General features: G+C 39.9%; 1 protein-coding gene across 6 annotated transcripts in view; it reads left to right on the top strand.

Moving 5' to 3' along the window:
* The window catches only part of Scmh1 (Scm polycomb group protein homolog 1), a 125,042-nt gene that overhangs the window by 80,307 nt on the left and 19,136 nt on the right, over window positions 1-25,599 (top strand). For all 6 annotated transcript variants that reach the window (XM_032899070.1, XM_032899028.1, XM_032899045.1 and 3 more), the window contains 2 exons: window positions 15,698-15,927; window positions 17,921-18,047. In XM_032899070.1, the coding sequence (XP_032754961.1) occupies window positions 15,698-15,927; window positions 17,921-18,047 (357 nt within the window). The remainder of the gene's footprint in view (window positions 1-15,697; window positions 15,928-17,920; window positions 18,048-25,599) is intronic.

Genomic DNA, 25,599 nt, shown 5'->3' with positions numbered 1-25,599 from the left:
TCATATCCAAGATGGAGGCAGGCTGGTTCCTCATATCTAAGATGGAGGCAGGCTGGTTCCTCATATCCAAGATGGAGGCAGGCTGGTTCCTCATATCCAAGAGGGATTTGGAGATAGATACTCAGCAGCAAAAATAATAACCCCATCATCTTAACTCTAAAGCATATTAGTGAGTCTGAAAGAATGGGAAACTACCCTATTGTTTCAGAATTTCTTTTCTAAACATTTATATAAAACATTCATTAATTATCTATTTATTAGATGCCTAACTGTAAGCCAAGCTGAGGATTCAGCAGTGATGCAAATGGACAGTCTTCCTACTTCATGGCATTTTTATTCTAGTTATGTGATGTAAATATTTGTAGTAAATGAAAGAATACGGTTATTTCAGTGGCTAGAGCTGTCACAAGTTCAGTGTTAGAAGTGCCATAGTATGAGCAAGGTCCTGGCTTCAGTCTTCAACCCAGACAAAGAAGATCCTATTTTAAATGTATATTTTGAAAAAAATCTTAACATAAATATACATTCATGGTACCATTGCTGTCATTGAAACAATGTATACGTCTATCATCCCCCAAATTTATTTGTGGAGATTTTTTTTCAGGAATGTTTGTAAAGTTTTCAATTGCTTCCTGGGGGGATAAGAAGAGGCCACATAGGGAAAGAGAATACAAGCATACAGACAGAACCACTGACACGGTGCTGTAATAACATACATGGGCCAGATGAAGATGTTCTTAATAGAGTGTGTAGGCTGAGGGGGAAGGGTGAGTACATAGGTACTGTAGAGTATGTAGGCAGTCAGTGGCCTGATCATGTGGGCTTTATAAGCCTGAGGGGCAATTTCGCACTTTGTTCTAAATTAATTGGGGAACCACATAGGGATATCAGTGTTTTCAAATTGTTGTCTAAAACTATTCTAGGTTGCATTCATAACCACCGTGGGATACATGCAGCCTGGCTACAGGTCAGATGTGCCTACAAGGAGTACAGAGATTTGAGCCATTGTTTGAAATTACTTTCTAAAATATAAAAGAACACTAACAGCTCAGCAATAGAAAAGATAAATAACCCGATTTTAATATAGGCAGGGTGTCCATTAGCAAATGGACACACACACACACACACACATAATATATATTTTGGGGGGGGTCAGATGAGGAAAATTCGAGGGGAGGTAATAAGGAAAATGTGGCAATAATGTAATACCTGCAACACAAAAACAGAAGGTGTGGCTATCTGTAAGGGATAAGGAAACCGGCAGGAGGGGATGTGGGAATGCTGTGGGAGGGGATGAATAAAAACAAAGTATAATTACAGACATGAATGAAAATGCTATACTGGAACGATTACTGTGTGTGCTGACTATAATTATAAACAGGCACATTATTCAGGTAGCTGTTCCCCCAGAGAATATATGTAAATGGCCAGTCAGGCCTGGGAAGGTGCTCGGCCCCACTCATCCTTAGGAAATGCTAACCACTGTGCAGGGCCCTCACACCACTCATAGCTGTAATCAGCACATGCATGGGGTGAGGACTGTAGAAGAAGTACAACTGGACTCTTCATTCATACCCTGCTGGCAGGTTGTAAAATGCTGCCAACACACTAGAAAACAAGTTCCAGCAGCTGAATGGAGTTACTGTACCACCCAGAAGTCCACTCGCAGGTATATACTCCCCAAACAGAAAACACCTTTCTGTAAAACATGAGTGTCTTAGCAGCACCGTTCATTACAGCCCAAAAGTTGGAACAACTTTAATATTCACCAGCCAAGGAACAGGTACATTTCAGTACATTCACTTAATAAAATATTACTTGGCAACAAAGAAGGGATGAGTGGCTGACTGCTACAGCACACTGTGCCGTACAGCTGTGTTAAGTGAAATGAGAATGCCTGAGTCTCAATTAGTGGTGCTGAAGTAGAGAGATCTTGAACCAAGGTGAGGAGAAACAGGCCTTTTAATCCCAGGAAAGTGCCACTCTTCTATGTGCTGCAAGAAACACATGTCCTAGATCAGTGTAAGAAATTTATTGCCATCCCCCAGCTTACAAGGCTCTGGGAAACAGCAAATGCCTTGGCACTGGTAGTGGAATCATTTTTGTTTACTTAAAGCTAAAACCAGACACGTGCTGTTCTCCAGGCACTGTTCAGAAGTAGGGAGACTGTTTCATACCCTCTTGTCTAGAAAGTTCTGTTCTGTTACTGGAAAATCTAGACCTGTCAGGCAGGCCACTGAGCCAAAGAGCTGGAAGGCTGTCTTTAGCCACTACCAGCCACACATCCTTTCTGAGAAGCATGACTTACTGTGGCTGGTGCTTCCAGAGGAGCAGGCTGGCAGCTGGCTGCTCTCAGGCGTCTTTCAGAAAGCCATAGACTTTATGTCAATGGCAGGTGACCAGAAAGACCAGCTCAGAGCAGAGACCTTCTTCCACAGCATTTCCAACATTATCATTCCTCTTCCTCCAATAATGCTTCTGTCCCCTCCGTCCCCATGCCTCAGTAGGTCCCAGAGTGAGAGATTTATTGAGCTTCCTGCCCTGGCTAGTAAGCAGCTGACACGATATGGAAGGAATGTGATTATGCAATCCATTCACAGAACAAGGTGTTTTCTGTTAGTCTGTCTGTCCCCTTCTGATTATAATGTCTCTTCCATCTTCCTACCTTCTGCTTATTAGAATGCAATGTTTAGAAATTGAAAGTAAAGTAGGAATGATTCTTGTTGTGGTAAGAGAAAGTTATGTTTATTTAATGTTCTTTCACACATACTGTTTCATTGTATTTCCCTTTAACTCTAAATTAGGCATAAGTATTTTCAGGTACATTTTACTTATGAGAAAACTGAAGCTTAAGGTAACGTGGTATGTGATGTATGAGGCCACAGGGAGAGACAGCTATCAGGCCAGTACACTGAGCCACACTGCCCTTATACATCATCCCCACACATCACCCCATACTCTGAATTCTTCTCCACAGGCCTGTACCGTTCAAAGCTCCATTTGAGATCCTAGATTTGAGCTTCCAGGTCCTGGTAGGAAATAGGAAAGAGACAGTATTTATACTAACAGAACTCTAAAGTAGGTTCTAAGCTCAGTGAGACCACACACATACTTTGTCTTTAAGCAAATAATTCTGAATGAGAGAGGCTTCACTAGAGCTTTGAAGAGCCTTAGTCTCTAGAAGTCCCATGTGTTACTGATCTGGGAACAGGTAGCAAATGAATCATGACTTTGTCCCTTTGATTCTAGACAGTCAGCTCCCCTACTGCTCATCTCTCCCTGTGCAGAAAGAATCCCACACGCTGTCCACAGCCTCTCCTGTCTGTCACTAAGCAGGCATAAGCCTGTTAGCTCCGAAACTTGCGGCACCAGCTCCCACGTAGGCAACTCATTCAGGTTTCTTGATTATTGGAGGCAATGACTTTTATTTTTTTTTTAGCTTATCATTTTTAAGTAACACAAAACTAAAATAGTGCATGCTTTATTTTTTTAACATAAAAAGTAATAGAAAGAATTCATTCCACATGACATACTATGATGGTAATCAGGCCTTGAGTCATCGTAAGTCATGTAACTTCCCCTTGCTTTGATTTGATATGAATTTAAATATTAAGAGGAAGAAAACAAATATACCCTACATTATACTCACTTTTATTTAAAAATCAGTATATTGCTATCCTGGATTATACCACATATCATTCTGTTAATTGGGATGGTCTGCTCCAGTCCAATGTCCAGTAGAGATAGCAGCCTGGAGCACACCTGATGACATCCACGGTTAGCAAGACTTCTTTTCATACCTCAAAACCCATTCCCCGTGACACACTTCCTCCAGCAAGGCAACACCTACCTCAACAGGACCACACCTAATCTTTGCAATCCTTTCAAATAGCACCACTCCCTAATGAGTAAGCATTCAAATATATAAGCCTATTAGTTAGGGCCATTCTTAGTCAAACCATCAGACAATACCACACTCTCTTCCAGATTCTGAGACACAAATGGAGTTGGCTAAAATATAATCCTAGACTATAGATAAGAAAGAATAGAGATAAGACCCGGACAGCTGAAGTGAACTTCAGGTCATGACTAACTTGTTCTTATTTGCTGATTAAGGGGACCCTGTCTTTAGAGGTCACAGTTTTGAGAGTAGGAGGACTAGTTATAACTTCAGAGGACCAAATGTGCCAAGGAACCTTAACCTAGGTAAGAGGACTGGAGAGTGAGGATATGGAAAGGTGCAAATTAAGGAACAACTAAAGAACACCTGAAGAATAGAAGAGAGGGGAAACAGATGAGCAGAGGTGCAGAATTTTGTTGTTGCTGGTGGTTTCTTATTTTATTTTCTGTGTTTGAGTATTTTGTATACATGTATGTCTGCGCACCATGTGCATGCCTAGTGCCAGTCAGGGCCAGAAGACAGCATCAGATATCAAGAACTGGTATTACAGATAGCTGTGAGCCTCTGTGTAGGTGCTGGGACATGAACCTGGGTCCTGCAGAAGAGCAACCAGTGCTCTTAACCACTGAGCTAGTGTGGTAGCTTTGTAAGACAGGGGCTCACTCTATAGCCCCAGCTGGCCTGTAACCCACTATGCAGACCAGGGCTTGCAACCATTTTCTTGCTTCCTATGGGCAAGATACAGATTACACCATTCTACTTGGCTCCCAGGGTTTAAAACAATTAAAAGAGGAGGAGGAGGAGGAAGGAGAGTGAGAAGGACAAGAAGACGGGAGAAGACAGAAAAAAGATTGAATATCTAGATTTTAAGGGGAAGAATAGAGATGAGATTAAAGAGGAGAAAGGCACATGTAGTGCAAAGCTTCCTTCCCTTAGTGGCCATTTGACAGACCTGGGTCTTTACCCTATAAGCCTGTTGAATGATTGTAAATGGCAAAGTTACAGGTGAGATTCATTTTCAGGAGAACCATCTTGGTAGCACAAGATGATGTTCAGAACTGTCACACGAATAACTATGGTTACTGAGTGATTTTGTTGGTGAGATAGATTGTACTACTATTTGATTCCATTTCAGTTTATGCTCATGTGATATCATTATTCTAACATTATTCACTGGATTAAAAATGGCAGTACTAATATTTACTAAAGTTGTATGAGCAGATTAAAAGCTATTTTAACTAGTGTTCTTTTCTAATTTTGGAAACTTGATGGGCCAGCATTTAGAATGGCACATGCCACCTCTGTGTTCATAGATACTTGTACATCTCTATACCTGGACCACATCCTGCTTCTGCTCAGCTTCCATTCCTAAAAAGTTACAAGGTACTGTCTCTTTGGGAAGCTTCTGATGGCCAGGATGCTTCTCTGGGTCTCATAAGGAAGCATTCAGTAGCCATGCCAAAAAGAAAAAAAAAAGGTATGTGAATTTTGGTTAATGAGGAAATTCATTGATACCCTCGATGAGAACATTTGTTTTTCTCTTTTTCTCTTTTTTTATCCCTCATTTTTTATAGTTCCAACACCTGGCACATCATAGCTAATAAACTAGTGTCTTCACCATTTCCCTAAACTGATTTACTATTTTCTTGTTCAGTTCACACAAAACACACCATATGTCTCAGTTAGGGTTTTGCTGCTGTGAACAGACACGAGGACCAAGGGAACTCTTAGGAGGACAACAGTTAACTGGGGCTGGCTTACAGGTTTAGAGGTGCAGTCCACTATCATCAGAGTAGGCATGTGGCAGCATCCAGGCAGGCAGGGTGCAAGAGGAGCTGAGTTCTACATCTTCATCTGAAGGAAGCCAGGAACAGACTCAGCATCCTAGGAGGAGCTAGGAGGGTCTCCAAGCCCACCCCACAGTGACGCACTTCCTCCAACAAGGCCACACCTTCTAATAGTGCCACTCCCTGTGCCAAGCATTCACTAACCATACACTGTAGTCATTATTCCATCTTTGGTCTTGTGATCTCTTCACACGTTGACCTTTATTCATACATCTCCCCAACATGTGTAGAGCATCTCCTGTTAGCAGTGCAAGGCTCAGTGGGGGTTTTGGAAAGTGTCTACTCTAAAGGTAGATTGGAATTTGAAATGAAAATGTAGGTTTGTAGGTTCAAAACACTATAATAAGTGGCCTTACTATGTGATACTTTTACCTAAATTAAAATGCCCAGGCATCGCGGCACATTCAGTCATGAAGTATTCAAATTTGATCAGGATGCTTCACCACAGTGTTCTATCATGATGCCTCTCAGAGTAGCCTGGATGGACTTGGCCAAATAGGCTAGCAGACCAACAGATATCTTTCTGGGTTGCTCATTCTAATGTATATAACTTCAGTCAGCTAAGTCTATCATATCTTTGAGGTTGTAAGCTAGAGGCTTTAGAGTTGACTTATGACCCCATCACGTATGATTTTAGTTATCTTTCTACATCCTCACTTAGAAGTCTCTGGGAAAACATGGTGTCTTTGTAGTTGTAAAGAACCTTTCCCCAGGCAACAGAGATGAGAGTTGGTAGTACAAAAAGATGCATGCATGGAGTGCTGACTGCTGAGCTGACTGGAAGCAGCGAGCATCCGGGCTTTATTAAGAAAACTAAAGCAAGAGTAATAGAGTTTCAGCTTTGGTAACACAGGTAAGCTGAGCAAAGCTAATAGAGAATATAGCTTCTATAGCACTGTCTCCAGAGCAGTGAGAGACAACTGTCGGCCAGATAGCTTTTCCCCACTTCAGTTGTTCCCATTACATGCACGCACACACACACAAAACCAAATCGTGTTACATTTTATTTATCTGTTTCTAATTCCATATGCTCTGTTATTACTGTAGAGAAGATAAAATTATCAATAATTCATAAATCATTTATTATTGTATAGAGGCATGCTTAATTTCTTATCATCATGCTTCACTTTTATGCTCCATTGTTTCTTTTTAAAAATTGTATGTTAAACACATTTAGATATGCTCTTCTATGCTGCATATTAGAGCCTTAAGTTAGGGTCACAAAAATACAAGACTGTCAAAGAAATAGAATATTTTTAAGAATCTTGGCTGCATACAGGCCAAATATTCTTACTTTTAAAATGTATCTTTTATGTTTAGCAAAAAATATTGTTATTAAAACCAACCAGAAAACAGTATCCAAGTGGCATTTTGGCTGCTTTTAACAATTAGGTCTAAGAGGTCAGCATTATATATAGCATACAGATACAATGTTCATAACTCCAATTGTTGCAAGCCAGAATCAAAATGGGTTGTTTTTTTTTTTTTGCCTGTTTTCTACTATTCTTATATGTATGCTATTGTTCTAAAACAGGATTTATGACTGTTGTGACTATGAAGTTCAAAAGTATTCCCTTGGGAAGAAAATGTGCCTAAATGTGTGCTTAGCTTCTATATTCACTATTCTATATTATATTCTAAATGTCACTTTATGAAGCTTATTAAGACATTTAGGGTTACTGTTGAGAGGCAGTCACAGAGTCCTGTAATTTTGTTGGTTTGAATGTTTGTCCTTCTCTTTCTTCCCTTTTCACCTTGAAGTTTGCTGATAAACTGAGCAGGCCAAGTTTGATTTTTTTTTCCTACTTCTCAAATGATGATCTATTTCTATTCATTTTCTCAGTACTATTGAATTTTCAAACTAAAAATATTTTAACTTAATTCCACCATAACAAAAATTTGCAGAAATACAAAGAATTTCCCTACATCCTTAAGCAGGATTTCCCCAGAGTTAGTGTTGCAGCCATGTTGCATCAGAGTCTGAGTATATAATGAACATTTTTCTTGATACCTCCGTCTCATCACTGAATATAGTAATTTTAATTATTTGATTCAGGCTATGCCTACCATGTTCCTTTACCACAGAGTTTTTTTCCTCTTGTAATTAATTGTCTTGTGGGGAAATACTGAGAGATTATAAATGTCCTGCTTTTCTTTTTTCATTATTTTTTCTTAACTTTTTAGTTAGCATACAGACATTGGGTTCCATTATGACATTTTTATGTGTATACATTATGGTACTTTAAATCTAAGTTTAAATCTAGATGCCTACATGCAAAGGGAATATGCAATATTTGTTTTTCTCCAAGTATCTCATTTTTAATCAAATTTTTATCCTATAATACCAGCATATTTGGTAATCTTGACTGAATCAATTATTTCCTAATTTAATTTTCAGATTTTTTAATTTTATTCATATTCATTAACTGAAACGATCCCCACAGGAAAGTTAAGTTATTGACAACTATGCTGACCCAATTAAAGGTTTTCAGCTCTCTATCAATGGCCAGACGAAGAGCAGGCTCAGACTCTGGAAAGTCTTGTGCTGCCCAAGCTTAGGGGTTTACAGCTTTCAACATCCGTGCTGAAGGGGAATTAGGGGACAGACTTGCAGGGGTGGGGGTGGCTGGTAACATATAATTCTTTTGTAAAGGTCAGCGGCTACCTCCTAGTCCCTATGTAATACATTTGGGCTATGGCCAAGATCATGGACAATCCCAAGAGCATGGCCAAGGCAAATGTGGCTGTTAGGGGTAGAAGCTGACCAGTGACCAAGCAGACAGAAATAAGGTTAGGATAGTATGGTGTCACTTTAGTTATTTCATTAACCTGGACTATGCACCCTAGTCCACCTTCACCTTAGTTAGTTAGTTAGTTAGTTAGTTAGTTAGTTAGTTACATCAGTGTGAACTCATGGGTTCTTACTTTATTTAACTAGTTATACTTTGCAACTTTCATCTGTTGAGATGTTCAGACTGTCCACTGTTTGGTAAGTGAAAGCCTCTTATAATGTCCTTATGTGTTCTTGGAGCATGGCTCCATCCTTCTTCCAGTAATCTCATTACTTTCTGACCAAGGCGTCCAGGCCACCTTATATTCTCCACACCCACTGGATTGTTGTGCAAAATTCTACCAGTATTTTTGAGGCTGCTCCTCTAGAGTCACACTGGGTTGTTTTATATTGTATTGTTCCAATGTAGATCCTTGACAGCTTTAATACCACTTACCACATTCTCAAAAATTAATAAGGCCATGTTAATTAGCACACAGTTGCTGCTCCCAGGGCTTCCATGCTGAGGAAGTTGTGATGGTGAGAGCAGTCCTAGCTGTTGGCACAAGTATGGGGTGCACTGCCTCAGCAGTCAGGAGCAGAAGATAAAGCTGGCGCTCACTGGCTGTCTCCCTTCTGTTCAGAGAAAGGTCTCTTATGCTGTGCTGTGAACAGCTCTACCAAAGAACTGTGTCCAGCTCTCCACCTTAACTCTGATGTAGCTGGCCCTCTTCATTTGTTCGAGGAGACACTGCCAGTCTTCACAAGAGTTGCTTTAAGGCCAAGTGAAAGCCCAGGTGTATAAGAACTTACGTACTGTGGACTAAGGGTGGATTCTTTCCACCTTAGTAGCACTGCAGTGTGTTGGAATATACTTATGTCCTTCATCCGTCTCTGATATAAGACAACCATTAAAGTGGTTAATCATCTACATCTAGAAAAGTGAGAAAAGATTGTGTTTAAATGACAAATTCAAGGTCATATCATAAGGGACAAAACTAGAATTAGGTCTGGCCCCTTGATATCATCTTTTTTTGTCAACCAGGATAATTAAGTTAGAACGTGCAAGGCAGATTGGGGCTTTCTAATGAGAAGAACCCCCAGATCTCCCCCCCAGGATAGCTTCTTTGGATGCAGTTATTACGAAGCTGTTAAATTAGACTGAAACCTCATCTCGTTATTGCTCACAAACGACACACAGTCTGGTTTTTAAGAACTGGCCAATAGGATTGTTTGCTTCCCTCCCTTTCAGCCAGTGAAGGCAGTTTCAGTTCAGAACTGTGCACTATGTGCTCAGGCTTCAGGGAAAGGAGAAACAGAACTATTAGAATTGCTGAAAAGAGCCGGGACAGAGGACTGTTCTCTTGTTATCTGGCTTCATTTCAGTTCTGCAGACATGTACTAAGTACCGACTAAGAGCCCTGTTTGTCATATGACTCCTTTTACACAACTTAGGTTCATAGTCTATCACTATCTGGAGACCTATAATAATCAGTTTAAAGCAAGGCAGGCCATTTGGCTTAGCCATAAAATAAGAACACTGAATTTAATGAGTTACGGTTTTTTCTATACAAGAAAGAGAAGAACTTTCTCACAGTATTGCTGTAGATAGGGAGCTCTAACACTGTCAACCTTAGTAGTATTGTATGTGATCAGATACCTAAGAAAAATGATGCAAGGAAGGGAGGCTTTCTGTGCCTCACAGTTTGAAGGCAGTGGTCCACCATGGCAAGGCAAGTGTGGTGACAGAGGGTGGGTTCTGGCTTGTGGCCGGAATGGGAGGCATATTGTAGTCAGAAGCAGACAAAAACGAATGCTGCCATCCACTGGGTTTTCTGCTTTCTATTTGGCCTAAGACCCCAGCCCATGGAACAGGACTGCCTACATCTGAGGTAGATCTTTCCATCTCCGTAAAACTTTCTAGAAATACCATTACAGACACACCTAGAAATTTTCCACTAAATGATTCTAAATCTCACCAAGTAGACAAGATTAACTGTCAAATATATTCTTAAAGTCTTCAAAGAAATTTTATATATCTTCATATTGCTGCAGAAGAAATTAAAACACAGAACTTTAAAAATATTTTTCTCTGATTTATTTTTTTATTGTACGTGTGAATGTTTTGCCTGCATTTACGTCTGTGAACCATGTGTGTGCCTGATGCCCAAGGAAGCCAAGGAAGGATCTAGATCCCTTGGGACCAGAGTTACAGACACTTGTGAACTGGTATGTGGGTGCGGGAACAGTTTCCAGCAGATCTTCTGGAAGGGCAGCCAGTGTTTTTATCTGTTGAGTCATTTTTCCAGTCCAGACAGAACTTTTAAAAACAAGAATATACAAGAACATATTCCATAGAAACAAACTAGGTGTCCATGAACAGATAAACAGAAATTGTGGCTTATGAAACTCAGTGTTAAAAAAAAAAGGAGAGGGAAAGAATGAATAAGAATATGCCCTCTATAATAATATGGACAAGCCCAAATGTAAAAGGGTAATTCTACATAATTCTACTCATAGGAAGTATCTAAAATAGTCAAATGTATAGGAACAGACTAGAAGGGCAGTTGCCAACGGAAACACAAGTTGTTACTCGGTATAAAGTTTCAGTGATGTATGGTAAGTTCCAGAGACCTACTGTACAGCATAATGCCTATCCTTGTGTGCTTAAGACATTGTTAGAAGTAGAGTTCCTGTGCTAAATGTTCTTATCACACACACAAAAGGAACTCATAATGAACAGAAAAAAATTTGGAGCTGGTGACTATGGTTTTTACCTTGATTATGGTACCATAAGTATGTGCATGTAGCCATACTCATCAAATGATGTGCATTAAACTTGTGCATTCTTATATACAAATGAAACTTTTATTTTTATGTGTGTATATGTTTTGCATGCATGTATTTCTATGCCCATAGGCCAGAGGAGGACATTGAAACTAAAGTATGGTCATGAGCTGCCACATAGCTTCTAGTAATCAAACCTGAGATCTCTGGAAGAGCAGCCAGTGCTCTTAACCACTAAGCCATCTTTCTAGCCTCAAGAAAGCCACCCCTGAAAGCTAGGTTTTTAAAAGTATTTAGGCGGACATAGAAAGCTTCTCTGACAACTCCCCCCACCCCAAGAGTAACAATCTAGGTAGAAAGCCACTGAACAGAACTCTTAATAATGGTGATAGAGTGGTGCTGAAGTGTAGCTCTCCACAATTGATATCATCTGTAGGGGTCAGGTGGGAAGGACTCAGATTTCTTTAAGAGGCTGACCACTGGGAGTTATGGTGCTCCAGTGGATATATGGGCAACACATATTGGATGTTGCTGCTGCTTCTCTTTTTCCTCCTCCTCCCCTCCTCCTTTTCCTCCTCCTTCCTCTTTCCCCTCCTCCTCCTCTTCTTCCTCCTCCTTCCTCTTTCCCCTCCTCCTCTTCTTCCTCCTCTTTCCCCTCCTCCTCTTCCTCCTCCTCTTCTTCCTCTTCCTCTTCCTCTTCCTCCTCCTCCTCCTCCTGTTCTTTTTTCAAGGGGTTGTCACAAGGGTGGGAGGCAGACCTGGGAGGACTAAGAAGTGAGTATGATCAGGATGTGTGGTGTGAAATTCCCAAATAATAAATGAAAATATTATATTGGAAAAGATACTACTACTCTGAGCACTTTAATATATATGCTGAGATATGTGTGCAAGAGTCTCCCTGGAGTTTATACCTCTGATTATAATTGCTAAATCACAGGGTAAATATATCCTCTGATCTATTCAGAATTCATATGATGCCCTACCCTAGTGTGACTCAGCAAGCCACACTTGGTATCAGATGTTGCCAGAGTAAGTATTCGAATCTTATCAATTGATCTATTATTATCATCCCTTTCAAATGTATATTCCCCTAGGCTCTAAACCAAACTATACCATTGCTTTAACTGTATGTCACTTTCACCTTTAGAATATAGAATAATTCCTGTATTTTTCTCTCTGTAACATTGACAAGGCCAGTTATTTTGTTAACTGAGACTCAGTTTTGGTATGTTTGATCTCAAAAATAACTGATTTGAAGGAAAGATGGTGCATATGCAATGCTCTTGGCCCATCACGTTATAAATAGACTGGGTGTGTTCTAGTTGGGGTGATGTTCGCTTTGATCACTAGGTTGAGGTGCTGCCTTTTCCACTCTCCTGGCCCTTCACACTCATTTTCTTTTGGATTCATTTTTAGGCCACTCTTTAGTCTCCTTTGCTAGATCCTCTTCTCTCTAACTGATGCACACTAATGCGTTTCAGAAGTGATCTTTCTTCTCTTTTCTTGATTATGCATTCATAGTCAACAATATCTCATTTCATCTAATGGTTTTACATATCAGTAAACACACTGATGAGTCTCAAATTTTTATCTTCAAATCCAGCATCTTCTTTGGATTCCAGGTTCAGATATATAACTCCCTAATTAACATTTCCATATTTTAACATCTGGTAGGCGGCTCATAAGAAACAAGTTTAGAAGCTCAATTCCAGGTCTCTTTCTCCAGTGTGTTCCAAATCAATAAAAGGTGTCCTTATTCTCCCAGCTGGCCCAGCTAACAACACTGCATCATGTAGGACTCTCTCTTTCATTAGGTACGGTTGTGATTGAATGTGTTTGATATATTTTTCTGGTTTGTTTGCTAATCTTTGGCTACATCTAATCAAGTAGATGTAACTTTTATGTGAATACTGGCATCTGAACTTGGACCCTCATTCTTGTGTGGCAAGCACTGAGCCTTCTCCTCAGCCATATTTTGTCTTCTCTGTTTGTTTCTTTTATTCTGATACAGTTCATTTTAAGCATTTCAAAGTCTCCCTCATGGTATCCAGTTCCTTCAAATTGATCCACCTTGTCAACCCTGTTTTTAAACTTCACAAATTGTATATATATTCTGGCTTTTTCCTTTTTATTTGGCTTATTTCACACAGCACATTTCTATGAGATTGAGCTGTGTCGTTGCAAATAAAAATGGTTAGCTGTAGTTCCTTTGTGCTTCTTGTGATGTTCCTCTGTATGCATATACTATATTTTTCAGAAATCTGTTCTACTGTTTGTCATTTGGGTTCTTCCCATCATTTACCTCACAAAAAATGGGATAAATACCCAGCAGACGTCTGCTGGTGGCCATATCTTTTGTTGGGTCATAAGGTATACAACTAAATAATTTTCCAAAATGATGTACGTTCAGACTAGCAGTGTTGAATTCTAATTGCTTCACATCCTTCACCACTGTTAGGGATGGGTTTTAATCCTTTTGATTTTGGAAACTTTGATGGAATGTAGTAATTTCAAGTGCTCTGTATGTTTTGTGTATTGTATTTATGTTGGTGTATGTGAGTGCTGGATGAGCGTTCAGAGCGTTCAGAGTTCAGATGAGCGTGCTCGTGCGGCAAGCGCTTTACTGACTGTACCATCCCCTTAGCAACCCCCAACCTGTTTTTGTTTTTTGCGATGGGGTCTCATTGACCCACTGTACCAGGTAAATCTGGCAGTGAGCCCCAGGTGTCTTCCTGTCTCTGCCTTTCCAGAGCTAAGATTAAAAGCACACACTTCCACAGCCAGCGTTTTTTAGATGGATTCTGGGTTCAGACTTAAGTCTTTGTGCTTGCATAGCAAGCAGTTTAGTAGCTGAGCTATCTACCTAACTTGATCTACTCAGCTTTAGTGCCACTCTTCTCTCCACATTGCTATTCTCCACATTGCTCCTCATGTCCAGCTATTCTAACCTCAGACACACTAACATGTTCCCTTGAGTGGAAACCATGTCTGTTCTGTTCACTGTTCTACCTATTCCCCAGGACTCAAAACAGTATATAACTGATAGAAAGTGCTCACAAGCTATTTGTGTGATGAATTAAGTATTCCTTATCTCTAAATATTCTCAATTTAAGGAGAAGATGGATGATTGACATAAAACTAAGGAGCCTTATAACACAGATTGCACAGAATACTTTGTAAGTGCTCACTCAGTGGTGTCCTGGTCAGAGAGGACTTCAGAGAAAATGGGGCCCTGTATTAAGCTTTGAGAACTAAGTATTGATACATGTATAACCAAAAATAATAAAAAGCTCAATAGATAGGACAAGAGGGATATAAAAGTAGATGACTCAGTGTGACACCAGGCATAGCTAGAGCACGAAGCAGAGGCTAAAGTTCACACTTTTGGAAATCGCAATAAATAACTGTAAATTAATAAAGAGCAAACATTTCAGGTTAAGGAAAAAATGATTTTCATATTATTCTCACTCCCCTCACTGCAGTTTACGTGCTAAAACCTCAACCATGGTGATATGGCCTTGGCTGTCCCATCTCAGTTGAAAACAAAGTTCTTTCCTCACTGAGTAACCTGGGAGAGACATTACTTCCTCTTTAATTAGTGTCTTTATTCTCATCAGAAGAAGGGTGTAGACTCCTGAGCTCTGTCCCAGTCCTGAGCCTTTAGGACAGAAAATGCAAGCTATTTTCCTTCTGGGATGGCGGTGGCCCTCATGTCAGATTTACATAAAAGAGTTCTCTGAAAGGAGGGAACCTCAAGAAAATAAGATCCAAAAAAAAAAAAAAGGCCCCGGCTTCAAAAAAAAAAAAAAAAAAAAAAAAAAAAAAAGATCCAGCCGAAAGACATTTTCTTTTTAAGATTTATTTATTTTGTGTATATGAGTACACTGCAGCTGTCTTCAGATAAGCCAGAAGAGGGCATCAGATCCCATTACAGATGGTTGTGAGCCACCATGTGGTTGCTGGGAATTGAACTCCGGACCTCTGGAAGAGTAGTCGGTGCCCTTAACCACTGAGCCATCCCTCCAGCCCCGAAAGACATTTTCTTAATTAGTGATTGATGGGGGAGGTCCCAGCCCATTTTGGGTGGTATCATCCTAAGGCTGGTGGTCCTAGGTTCTATAAGAAGGCAGGCTGAGCAAGGCATGCAGAGCAGACCAATAAGCAGCACCCCTCCAAGGCCTCTCCATCAGGTCCTGCCTTCAGTGTCCTACCCTGTTTTGAGTTCCTGTCCTGACTTCCTTCAGTGATGGACTCAGATGTGGAAGTAGTGTGATCCCAGTTCACTTTCTTCCCGACTTGCTTTCTGGTCATGGTGTTTCACTGTAGTAATAGAAACTGTAAGACAAATGGAAATGTGGTGGGAAGATGATGGAATGAATCTTTTTCTTACAGTTGTGATTCCAAAGAATCCTTCCCCATCGTCTGATGTGAGCACTGAGAAGCCCAGCATCAACAGCACCAAAACTGTCTTGGAGCCTCAGCCAGGGCAGAGAGGGCGCAAACCAGGAAAGAAGCGGGGCCGGACGCCCAAGATCCTTATTCCCCATCCCACCTCTACCCCATCCAAGTCAGCTGAACCTTTGAAATTTCCAAAGAAGAGAGGCCCCAAGCCTGGCAGTAAGGTAGGTAAAACGTTGGTTTCCCAGAAAGAGACACAGGAGAGCAAAGAGGCAACCCATTCATATGTTTCGTCTTGAAAAAGAGCACACCTAGCCATCTTGTCCGTCTAGTGGATGGTTTTTAAGAGGAAAGCCTATGTTATTCCTATTTAGTACTTATCTGGAATTTGCTAATGTTAGAGTAGGAAACAAAGTTTGATTTTTGAGAGGATCTACCTAATGTCTTCAACAGATAACAGTTCTGCCCCTCACTATCCTTCACAAAATAGATATCTAACATGTAAACAGAGTATATTAATTCAGTAAATGTATTTCTTTTGTTATTCCTTCCATTTCTTTTTTTTTAAACTTCACTTAATCACTTAATGTCAGGCTATAATAGATGCAAGCTACCACACCCATATTGTGATACCTCAAAGCTCTGCGTGATACTACTAGCATTTTTTTTTTCGGAGCTGGGGACTGAACCCAGGGCCTTGCGCTTGCTAGGCAAGGGCTCTACCACTGAGCTAAATCCCTAACCCCCTAGCATTATTTTATTATGGGATAAGTTAGAACTTGTGAAATGATTTAAGACTGCAGTGATAAGTTCCTAGATCTAGTTCCAAAATTGCCACAACATACACACCTTCTACACCTAAAAGACATACATTTTCTTCTAATGTGGGAAAAGACCAAGTCCAGCTTTACTGATTTGTTACTGAAAGGACTACCTCTTGAGCCATCCCACCTATTCGTGGGTATCTTCCCTAGCAAAAGCAATGGTGTGAAAAGGCTTCTCTGTGGTCTCTGTCAGCATAGCATCTCATCTCCACTTGACTCCCAGTAATCAAAGATTTCTCAGATCCTCCCTCCTGAGTTGGATTGAGTCATCCTATGGAAATAATAACCCTGTTCACACTGGTTCTCCATTGCAGTTCCCATATTTCCCAGAGTTAGTTATTTGGCTGACTTATTTGCTATGCCTGTAAGTCACTCTAGCTAACCTGTGTCCTTATAGAATATGAGCTCCTCAGGGTCAATTACCTAGTCTTTTCTCTTTTCTTCCTACGGTGCCTTATGTCTTAGTCTCTTGGGAGATATTCTGTATATGGAGGATGGGTGGATGGATGAGTGGGTGGAGGATGGATGGATGGATGGATGGATGGATGGATGGATGGATGGGTGGATAGATGGATGGTTTTAGTCATAATGTTACTACTCTTAGTTATCTATTTTTTGATTGGATATGAATTCTCAATTTCACCACTTAATCTTTCTGTATAACATAGAATGCTATTTCTGATCTGTTGCCACTAATACCTAGCCCTGGTCCTTACTTTTATCTACTACACTCTTACTAGTATTACTATTACCATTACCACCACCACCACTACTACCTCTATCTACTACACAATTACTTTATTACACTCGTCTCTTTTTCATGTGTGGAGGACAGGCTGCAGGCCTTAAGGATGCCAAGGCCAGAGAGGCATGTGGGTATATCTTGAGGTTAATCAAAAGAGTGAATATGTATCTGAGAGATTCCAAAGACAAAATAAGGGCCTCCATAAGTAGGAAATCACACAGAAGGCCTTTGTTTCAAATACAAGAACTATCTCAAAATAGTAGTAAGACCTATGGTTGCCAGTGTTTCTCATTTCCATTTAGAGAAAGAAACAAAGCAATAACATTAAACCATAAACATTAAACTTTCTGCCTTTATCTGCCCAATTTACAAAGTATTTGGAGTTCTTATGGTACTGAATTTAACATGGAAGTGCATTAAGCTCTTTCTCTTTGGAAGATCAAAATTATAGACATACATTCAGAAAATGTTCACTGAAGACTTTCAATACGTACAACTTTGGGGCCAATTACTAAGCAGAGAATAAAGATCACATGTGGTTCCACTGATAAATACGCTGGCTTCATGAGTGTACTGAGTGATAGGGAGAGAGGAGGAGGAGAGAAGTCACCTTTATGGTAGCAAACTTTTCCTCATCCATTTTAACAGAGGAAACCTCGGACTTTGCTGAGCCCACCACCCACCTCACCAACAACCAGCACTCCTGAACCAGACACCAGCACTGTTCCCCAAGATGCTGCCACCATCCCAAGTTCAGCCATGCAGGCCCCCACAGGTAAGAGGATGGAACTAACTGCAGTTGCACTTGGGGCATAGTATCTACATTTCCTCTAGTCTTCTACCAGTAACTAGTCCTGTCCACTTGTAAATCTAGGTAGAATTAAAAAAAAAAAAAAAAAAAGCAAACCTTGGCATTTGAAATTGTCTTAGAGAAACTTTCATTTTGTCAGAGGGGGAAAAACTGGGGCAACTGTTCTGTGAACTCAGAGCTGGGGAACCAGGGCTGATCTCAGATGGAATCTTCCCTTCTTAATGATCCCTTATAGCATTCCAGGGAGGCTGCACCATTCAAATTTGATGAAAAGTCAAAGTTTTTCCCCCTCAGTTTTTTGTTTTTTTAATTTTCTTTTTTTTTTTATAGGATTTCTTTATTTACATTTCAAATGTTATTCCTTTTCCAGGTTTCCTGTCCATAAGCCCCTTATCCCTTCCTCCTCCCCCATAAGGGTGTTCCCCCCCCATCCACCCTCCCTTACCCACCCCCTGACATTCCCCTGCACTGGGGGTCCAACCTTGGTAGGACCAAGAGTTTCTCCTTCCAGTGGTGCCCAACAAGGCTATCCTCTGCTACATATGCAGTTGGAGCCCTGGGTCAGTCCATGTATAGTCTCCATCATTAATGAAGACAAACCGTTTTACACAGTGAAAATGAATTTTACTTTGGAGACTAGTCAACAAATGGTTGGCTAAAAGCAAAATCTCGTAGTTGATGAGGATGAAAATCAACCTGGGGGTAGGGGTGGGGGTGTGAGTGCAGGTGCACATGCAAAAGTCACACCTATCTGTCCCTATTTTATAAAATATCTGTAAGGGTAACCGTAAAATACCTGTATCTTTAAAGCATATGTGTACCTTCCCAGTGGGATGACCTTAGGTGCTCATTTGTATGTATGCATTTGAGAGACTTGTGTGAAAACTTCAGTTACTCTGTAATTACATCTGTGTGGATGGCTAAGAAATCAGAATGATCTCACAGCTGTTAGGGTAATCTTCCTCTTAGAATGAGTTAGTGTATCTCTGTCCAAACCCCAAAATGCCAAGAGATAGAAGGGTACTCAGCCATCGCTTTCTCTCCAGATAGCTTCAAAATGCAGTGCCTTCCTGGAGCGTGCACAAGGTCTGTGTCTAGGTGCCTGGTTATTGTTTGACTTTTGGTTGGGGAAGGGTTCATACGAATTTTCTGTTGTTCCGAAACAATTCATTGAAGAAACTATCTTTACTCCTTTGTCAAAAACAAGGTGAATTCCTGTGAGTTTATTTCTGGGCTCCATAATGTCCTGTTCTGTTTGCCCACTTGCCAGTATACACTCTATGGGTGCAATGACTGTATGCTAAGTTTTAAGGTCACGAAGTTTCATCCCCCAACTTTATCTTCACCTTTAATACTCTATGGGATAGTCTGGGTCTTTCACCTCTCTAAGTAAAACTCAGGTTCCATTTATTGCTCTTCCAAAAACATAAACCAAAACCAAACTTCTGGGAGTTGCTTAGGTATACATGTGTACCACATGTATGCAGGTGCCTGTGGGAGCCATAAGTGGGCATCAGATACTAGCAACTGGAGTTACAGGCAGTTGTAAGCCATGCAGTGTGGGTGCTAGGAACGGAACCCATGGTTTTCCTGTAAGAGAACCACCGAGCCATCTCTCAGGCCGACTTTCTAGGGTTATGATTGGCTTAGAACCTCTAGATCACCTTAGGAAAGACTGATTTCTTAACAGTGAGTTGTATTATATTCTCTATCAATTTGGAATTTTGATTTCTTGTTTTTTTTTCAGAATAACAATTTTAATAATAAAAATCTCATGCACGTTTATTAGGTTTATACCTTTGTTGCTATTAAAACATTGTTAATACCGAGTGAAATGATTGACTTTTAAATATTAACCTTATATTCTGCAGCCTTTTATAATTACTTTTTAGTTCCAAGGTTTTGTTTGCTTGCTTTTTTAAAATCAGTTTTTTTCACATTCTATATGTAGATAATCATGCATGATCCAGGACAGGTTGTTTATGTCCTTGTATGTTTACTTTATTATTTCTTCATATCATAATCCGCTATCTAGAACTCCCAGTAAGATGTTGGAGAGATGAGAGGGTACCCTTGCTTTCCTCCTCATCCCAATGAGAATTTCCTTAGTTCCTCACCACTCAATGTGCCAACTGGAGGAGTTTTATAAAAGTTATTTAACCAGTTAAAGAAATTCCCAATTTATGTTCTGAGATATTTTATTTTGAAGCAGTGTTGTATTTCTGAATATATTGATGTGTTTTTTTTTTTTTTTTTTTTTTTTTCGAGCTGGGGATCAACCCAGGGGTTCGGCGGCTTTAGGCAAAGTTTACCACTGAGCTAAATCCCAAATCCTGATTGATGTGTTTTAAATTTAACTTGTAAATATGATGATTAAGAAGATGTTTAAGGGGGTTGGGGATTTAGCTCAGTGGTAGAGCGCTTGCCTAGTGAGCGCAAGACCCTGGGTTCGGTCCTCAGCTCAAAAAAAAAAAAAAAAAAAAAAAAGAAAGAAAAGAAGATGTTTAAAATATTTTGAGGTAAGGCCTTGCTATATATAGCCATGGCTGGCCTACAACCCAGCACATATCCAGCTCACACTTACCATTCTTTAATGTTAGCTCCCCCTGCCATAAATCCTGTTTGTTTGTGTCACTCGATCCTTTCTGTATGATATTGGATACTTTCGAATGTTTCATTGAAGATTTTGACATCTGTGTTCCTGAGAGGTGTTTTGGCCTACAATTTGTTTTTATTGTTCTATCTTTGGTTTGGGTGTTAAAATAATGCTGACCTCATGAGTTTGATAAGCACTTCATCTGTTTTTATCTTCTAAAGGAGATTGTGTGGAACTGGTATAATTTATTGCTTAAATATTTGGTAGAACTTGCCAGTATTTGATTTGTTTTGTGTGTGTGTGTGTGTGTGTGTGTGTGTGTGTGTGTGTGTGTGTGTGTGTGCCTATTCTGATTGTATTTTCCTTTTTGTTGGGGAAAATTTCTCATTGTTCTGCTCAGACTGGACCTGAACTCCTGCTGAGCTCACACAGTCAGAGCTCCGTTTCCTGAGAAGCTGCAGTTACAACTGCATAGCCCTGTGCTCAGCCTCTGTCTTCCTTCCTGCCTGAGTCTCAGGAGATGGTCTCTTATCCAGCTGGCCTATTCATCTAGGTCAGTTAATTTTTGGACATAAAATTGTATTACTAATACTCTCTTTTTTTCAATTTCAATATACTTTGATCATACTCTTTCCCCCTCCCCCAATTGCCCCCAGATCCTCCCCTCCTTCCTAACCACATAACTTCATGTTCTTCTCTCGATATCAAAAAGAAAAAACAAAACAAAAAATCAAAAGAAAAAACACAAACATATGACAAAAAAAGTCAAAGAGAAACAAAAACTTTGGAGACCTTTTTATGTTAGCCAGCTACTCTTTGTTATGGATCCAGATCCTGGAGTATGTGTGGTTGATATACTCAGTATCCCTCCATTAAAGAAAACTGAGTTTCCCTTTCACAGCTGGTAGCAATTACAAACAGGTTCTTGGTGTCCCCTCGAATGATTTGAACTTGTGTGGGCCACAGTCTCTGAGCTCAGATGTTTACCAGCTCTGTTGTGCCTGGAAGACACTATTTCCTTAAAGTCATCCACCACCTTGACTCTTACAGGGTGTCTCCTTTTCCACTTAGATCTTTGAGCCATTAAGGGGTGAGTGCTTAAAACTTTCTCACTTTGCACATTGTCCAGTTGTATCTTTGTTAGTTCTCATCTACTACAAGAAGATGCTTCTCTAATGAGAGCTGAACTACAGGCGTGCTAGTGTGTCATTAGGAGTCAGTTTATTAGCAAAGTATTAGTAGGTTTTCCCTTGGGCCCATGACATCTAGTCCCAGGTCCTTAGCCACTTCATCCATGTCAGGCATGGGTTCCATCTCATAGAATGGGCCTTCAATTTTTTTAAAAAAAAGAAAATGTAGTTGGTTACTCCCATAATGCTTGTGCCACTATTTCACCAGTCTGTCTTGTAGGCCGGTTGCTGTGATAGGTCATAGAGTTTGTACCTGGTGAGACTGATGATTACAATAGCCTGGACAAGAGGCTGTAATATTTAGGAGACAGCCCATGGGATCCATTTGATCAGCAGCTCAACAGTATGTAACCCATCCTGGCACTGGAGGCTTTAACTTAATGGCTTAAGATGTCTAGCTGGGGCATTATCTCCTCCATGGTGACTCCACTTAAATTCCTTTCACATGTGTGTATATTTTGGGAAGCTTCTAGAGTAGGTTTCATTTAGCTTCTCAAAAGGCCTTTAGTATTAGTGTCTCTGCTTTCCCGCCCCCTCCCCATTTAATCTTCCTATTCTTGTTCCCCTTTATCTCTTTATAACACTGTATTCCATTTCCCTCTCCTTGGAAGATCCACTCTTTTTCCTTATTATCTGCTTAATCTCTGTAGTTACTAGAAGCACATATATCTAAAGTTACAAGCTAAATAAGAGAAAACATGGAACATTTATCTTTTGGGGTCTGGGATATCTCACTCAAGATGACTATTTCTAGCTCCATCCATTTACCTGTAAATTTTATAATTTCATCATTTTTAACAGCTGAATAATACTCTTTTGTGTACATGTACATTTTCATTATCTCTGCCCATCAGCTGATGGATATCTAGACTCTTTCTAGTTCCTGGATGTTATGAATAGAGCAGCAATGAGCATGGATGAGCAGTGTCTCTGTAGTAAGATATCAAGTCCTAAGGGCCAGTGTGTGACCTTAGCTGTATGTAGTAATGTTTCTTTATGATATTTGGTGCCCTTGTATTTGGTGCATAAATGTTTAGAATTGTAATATCTTCCTGGGGTGGTTTTTTTTCCATTTCATAAAAATGTAGTATACCATCCCTATCTCTTCTGATTAATTTTTGTTTTAAAATCTATTTGGGGGCTGGAGAGATGGCTCAGCCATTAAAGGCTAGGCTCACAACCAAAATAAAATCTATTTGGTCAGATTATAGTCTGCTTGTTTATTGGCTCCATTCACTTGGATACTGTTTTCCATTCCTTTACCCTAAGGTGATAATTGTCTTTGATAGTGAAGTGTGTTTTTGGATATAGCAGAAAAATGGATCCTGTTTCCTTATCCAAACTGTTTATTGAGAAAATGAGAGTATTGATATTGAGTGATACTATTAAGCAATGTTTACTAATTCTTATTTTTTGTTGTTATGATATGGTTTTATTCTTTTTATTGTCTGTTCTGACATTTAATCTTTATGTCCTTATTGGTCTAGCTAACCTTCCTTTCAGACTAGAAGTTTTTCTTCTGGTGCCTTCTGTAAAGCTAGATTATAGACAAAAATTGTTTGTTTTTATCCTGAAATGTTTCTTTCTCCATCTGTTTTGATTGGTAGTTTTGCTGGGTATAGTAGTCTGAGCTAGCATCTGTTGTCTTTCAGTTTGTAAAACATCTGTCCAGGCTCCTCTGCAGGTGTTACTCTAATGGACCGTCCTTCATATGTGACCTGGTCTTCTTCCCGTGCTGCTTTCAATAGCCTTTCTTTGTTCTGTGCATTCAGTGTTTTGATTATCCTGTGTTGTGAGGGTTTTCTTTTCTGGTCCTGTCTATTTGGTGTTCTGTATGCCTCTTGTACCTTGATAAACATCTCTTACTTTAGATTGGGGAATTTTCTTCTATGATTTTGTTAAAACTACTCTCTGTGCCTTTGACCTCGGTTTCTTCTCACTCCTTTATACCTATTATTCTTACATTTGGTCTTTTAATAGTACCCCAGGTTTCCTGGATGTTTTGTACCTGGATTTTATATCTAACATTTTCTTTGACTGTGGTATTCATTTCTTCTGCCATGGCATGAAGACCTGAAATTCCCTCATCTATGTCTGTTGATATGTTGGTGAGGCTTTTCTTTTGACTTCCTAAGGTTTTCATTTTGAGTTTTATTTTGACTTAACTTTTTCTTAGCAATTCTATTTGCTAAATTCTTCTTTTGTGTCTTAAATTGTTTTCATTATTTCATTCAACTACTTCTGTTTTCATGGTCTTCATTAGGCATTTATTAATATCCACTCAAAGGTCCTCAGAGTCTACTACAGTAGGGTTGCTGGCTTTCTGCTGGAGACATTATCTTGGTTGTTCATGTCTGTGTTTTCGCTGGGATCTAGGCATCTGGAGTTGTAACTTTTTTTAGATGTCTCTTGGTATAACTATCTAGTCTTGCCTTTGATGGATAGGAGTTCTGTCCTTTCATTGCTATTGTCCCATTCTGGGTTCTAGCCAAGGGTGGCGGCTGTGGGGTTCCTGATAGAGAGTGGTTCTGAAGGTCAGCAGAGAGTCACAAAGATGGAGATAGGCTAGATGGAAAGACCAAAAATGGCAACAGAAAACTGGGGTCTTCCTCAGCCCACACCAAAGCCCGGTTCCAAGGAGATCCATAGCGGTGTTATCCTTATATGACATGTAGCATCATGTCCTTCACATAAGTGACTGTGTCATCTCTGTCTTTTCCCAAAACCAACCTTTGATTTCATTGTGATTTTTTTCTTTAAATTTCATTAATTTCTTCTCTCATTGTTATTATCTTCTAAGACTGGGTTTAACATTCTCCTTTTTGAGTTTCTTTGGGTGTAAACTTGAATTTTTGACTTTAGTTCTTCCTAAATCTATGTTCATTGTTATGCTTTTTCCTCTCAACACTGTTTCTGTTGTATTTCACAAGTTTCAGTAAGTTTTTTTACATTTCAATTTAGGGAAAAGTATTTGAGGGGGGTGCTAGAGATGGCTCATCAATTAAGAGCACTGGCTTCTCTTCCAGAGGACCAGGGTTCAATTCCCAAAACCCACATGGCAGCTCACAACTGTCTTTAACTCCAGTTCGGGATCCAACATCCTCACACAGACACATATGCAGTCAAAATACCAATGCAAATGAAATTTTTAAAAAACAACTTTTAATATACTTTTTAATTTGTCATACTGTTTACTTGACTATTTTAGAAACACTGGTTTCTATTTTGAGTTTGTTCAGGTGTCCATTCAGGCCCTGGGTGGAGGTGGTCCCTCCCCCTCCCCCCCTCTCTCTCACTCATAGCCTCTCTACCTGTGGATTAGGATGTAGTTCTCAGTTCTAGCACTATGTATGCTGCCATGATGAAAATGGACTAAACCTCCTTGGAATACTCACGGTACCAATTAAATTGGGTTTGTTTGTTTGTTTGTTTGTTTGTTTTCTAAGAGTTGCCTTGGTCACACACATGAGTAGTGGTCTTTAATCCCAGCACTCAGGAAGCAAGCAGGCAGATCTCTGTGAGTTTGAGGCCACATAGTGAGTTCTAGGATAGCCAGGGCTCTGAAGGGAAACCCTGTCTCAAGAAAAAACAAAACAAATAAACAAAAAAGGAGTTGCTTTGGTCATGGTGCCTCTTCGCAACAGTAGAACAATGAGTTACTAAGACATTGGTATTATTTCATGTATATTTAAGCATACAAATATTCACATATAAGCCCAGGTAATCAAAT

This window comes from Rattus rattus, chromosome 1 (assembly GCF_011064425.1).
Source record: "Rattus rattus isolate New Zealand chromosome 1, Rrattus_CSIRO_v1, whole genome shotgun sequence".
Taxonomy (NCBI): Eukaryota; Metazoa; Chordata; class Mammalia; order Rodentia; family Muridae; genus Rattus; species Rattus rattus.
The sequence above is the reverse complement of the archived record's forward strand: the minus strand, read 5'-3'. Positions and strand labels throughout refer to the sequence as shown.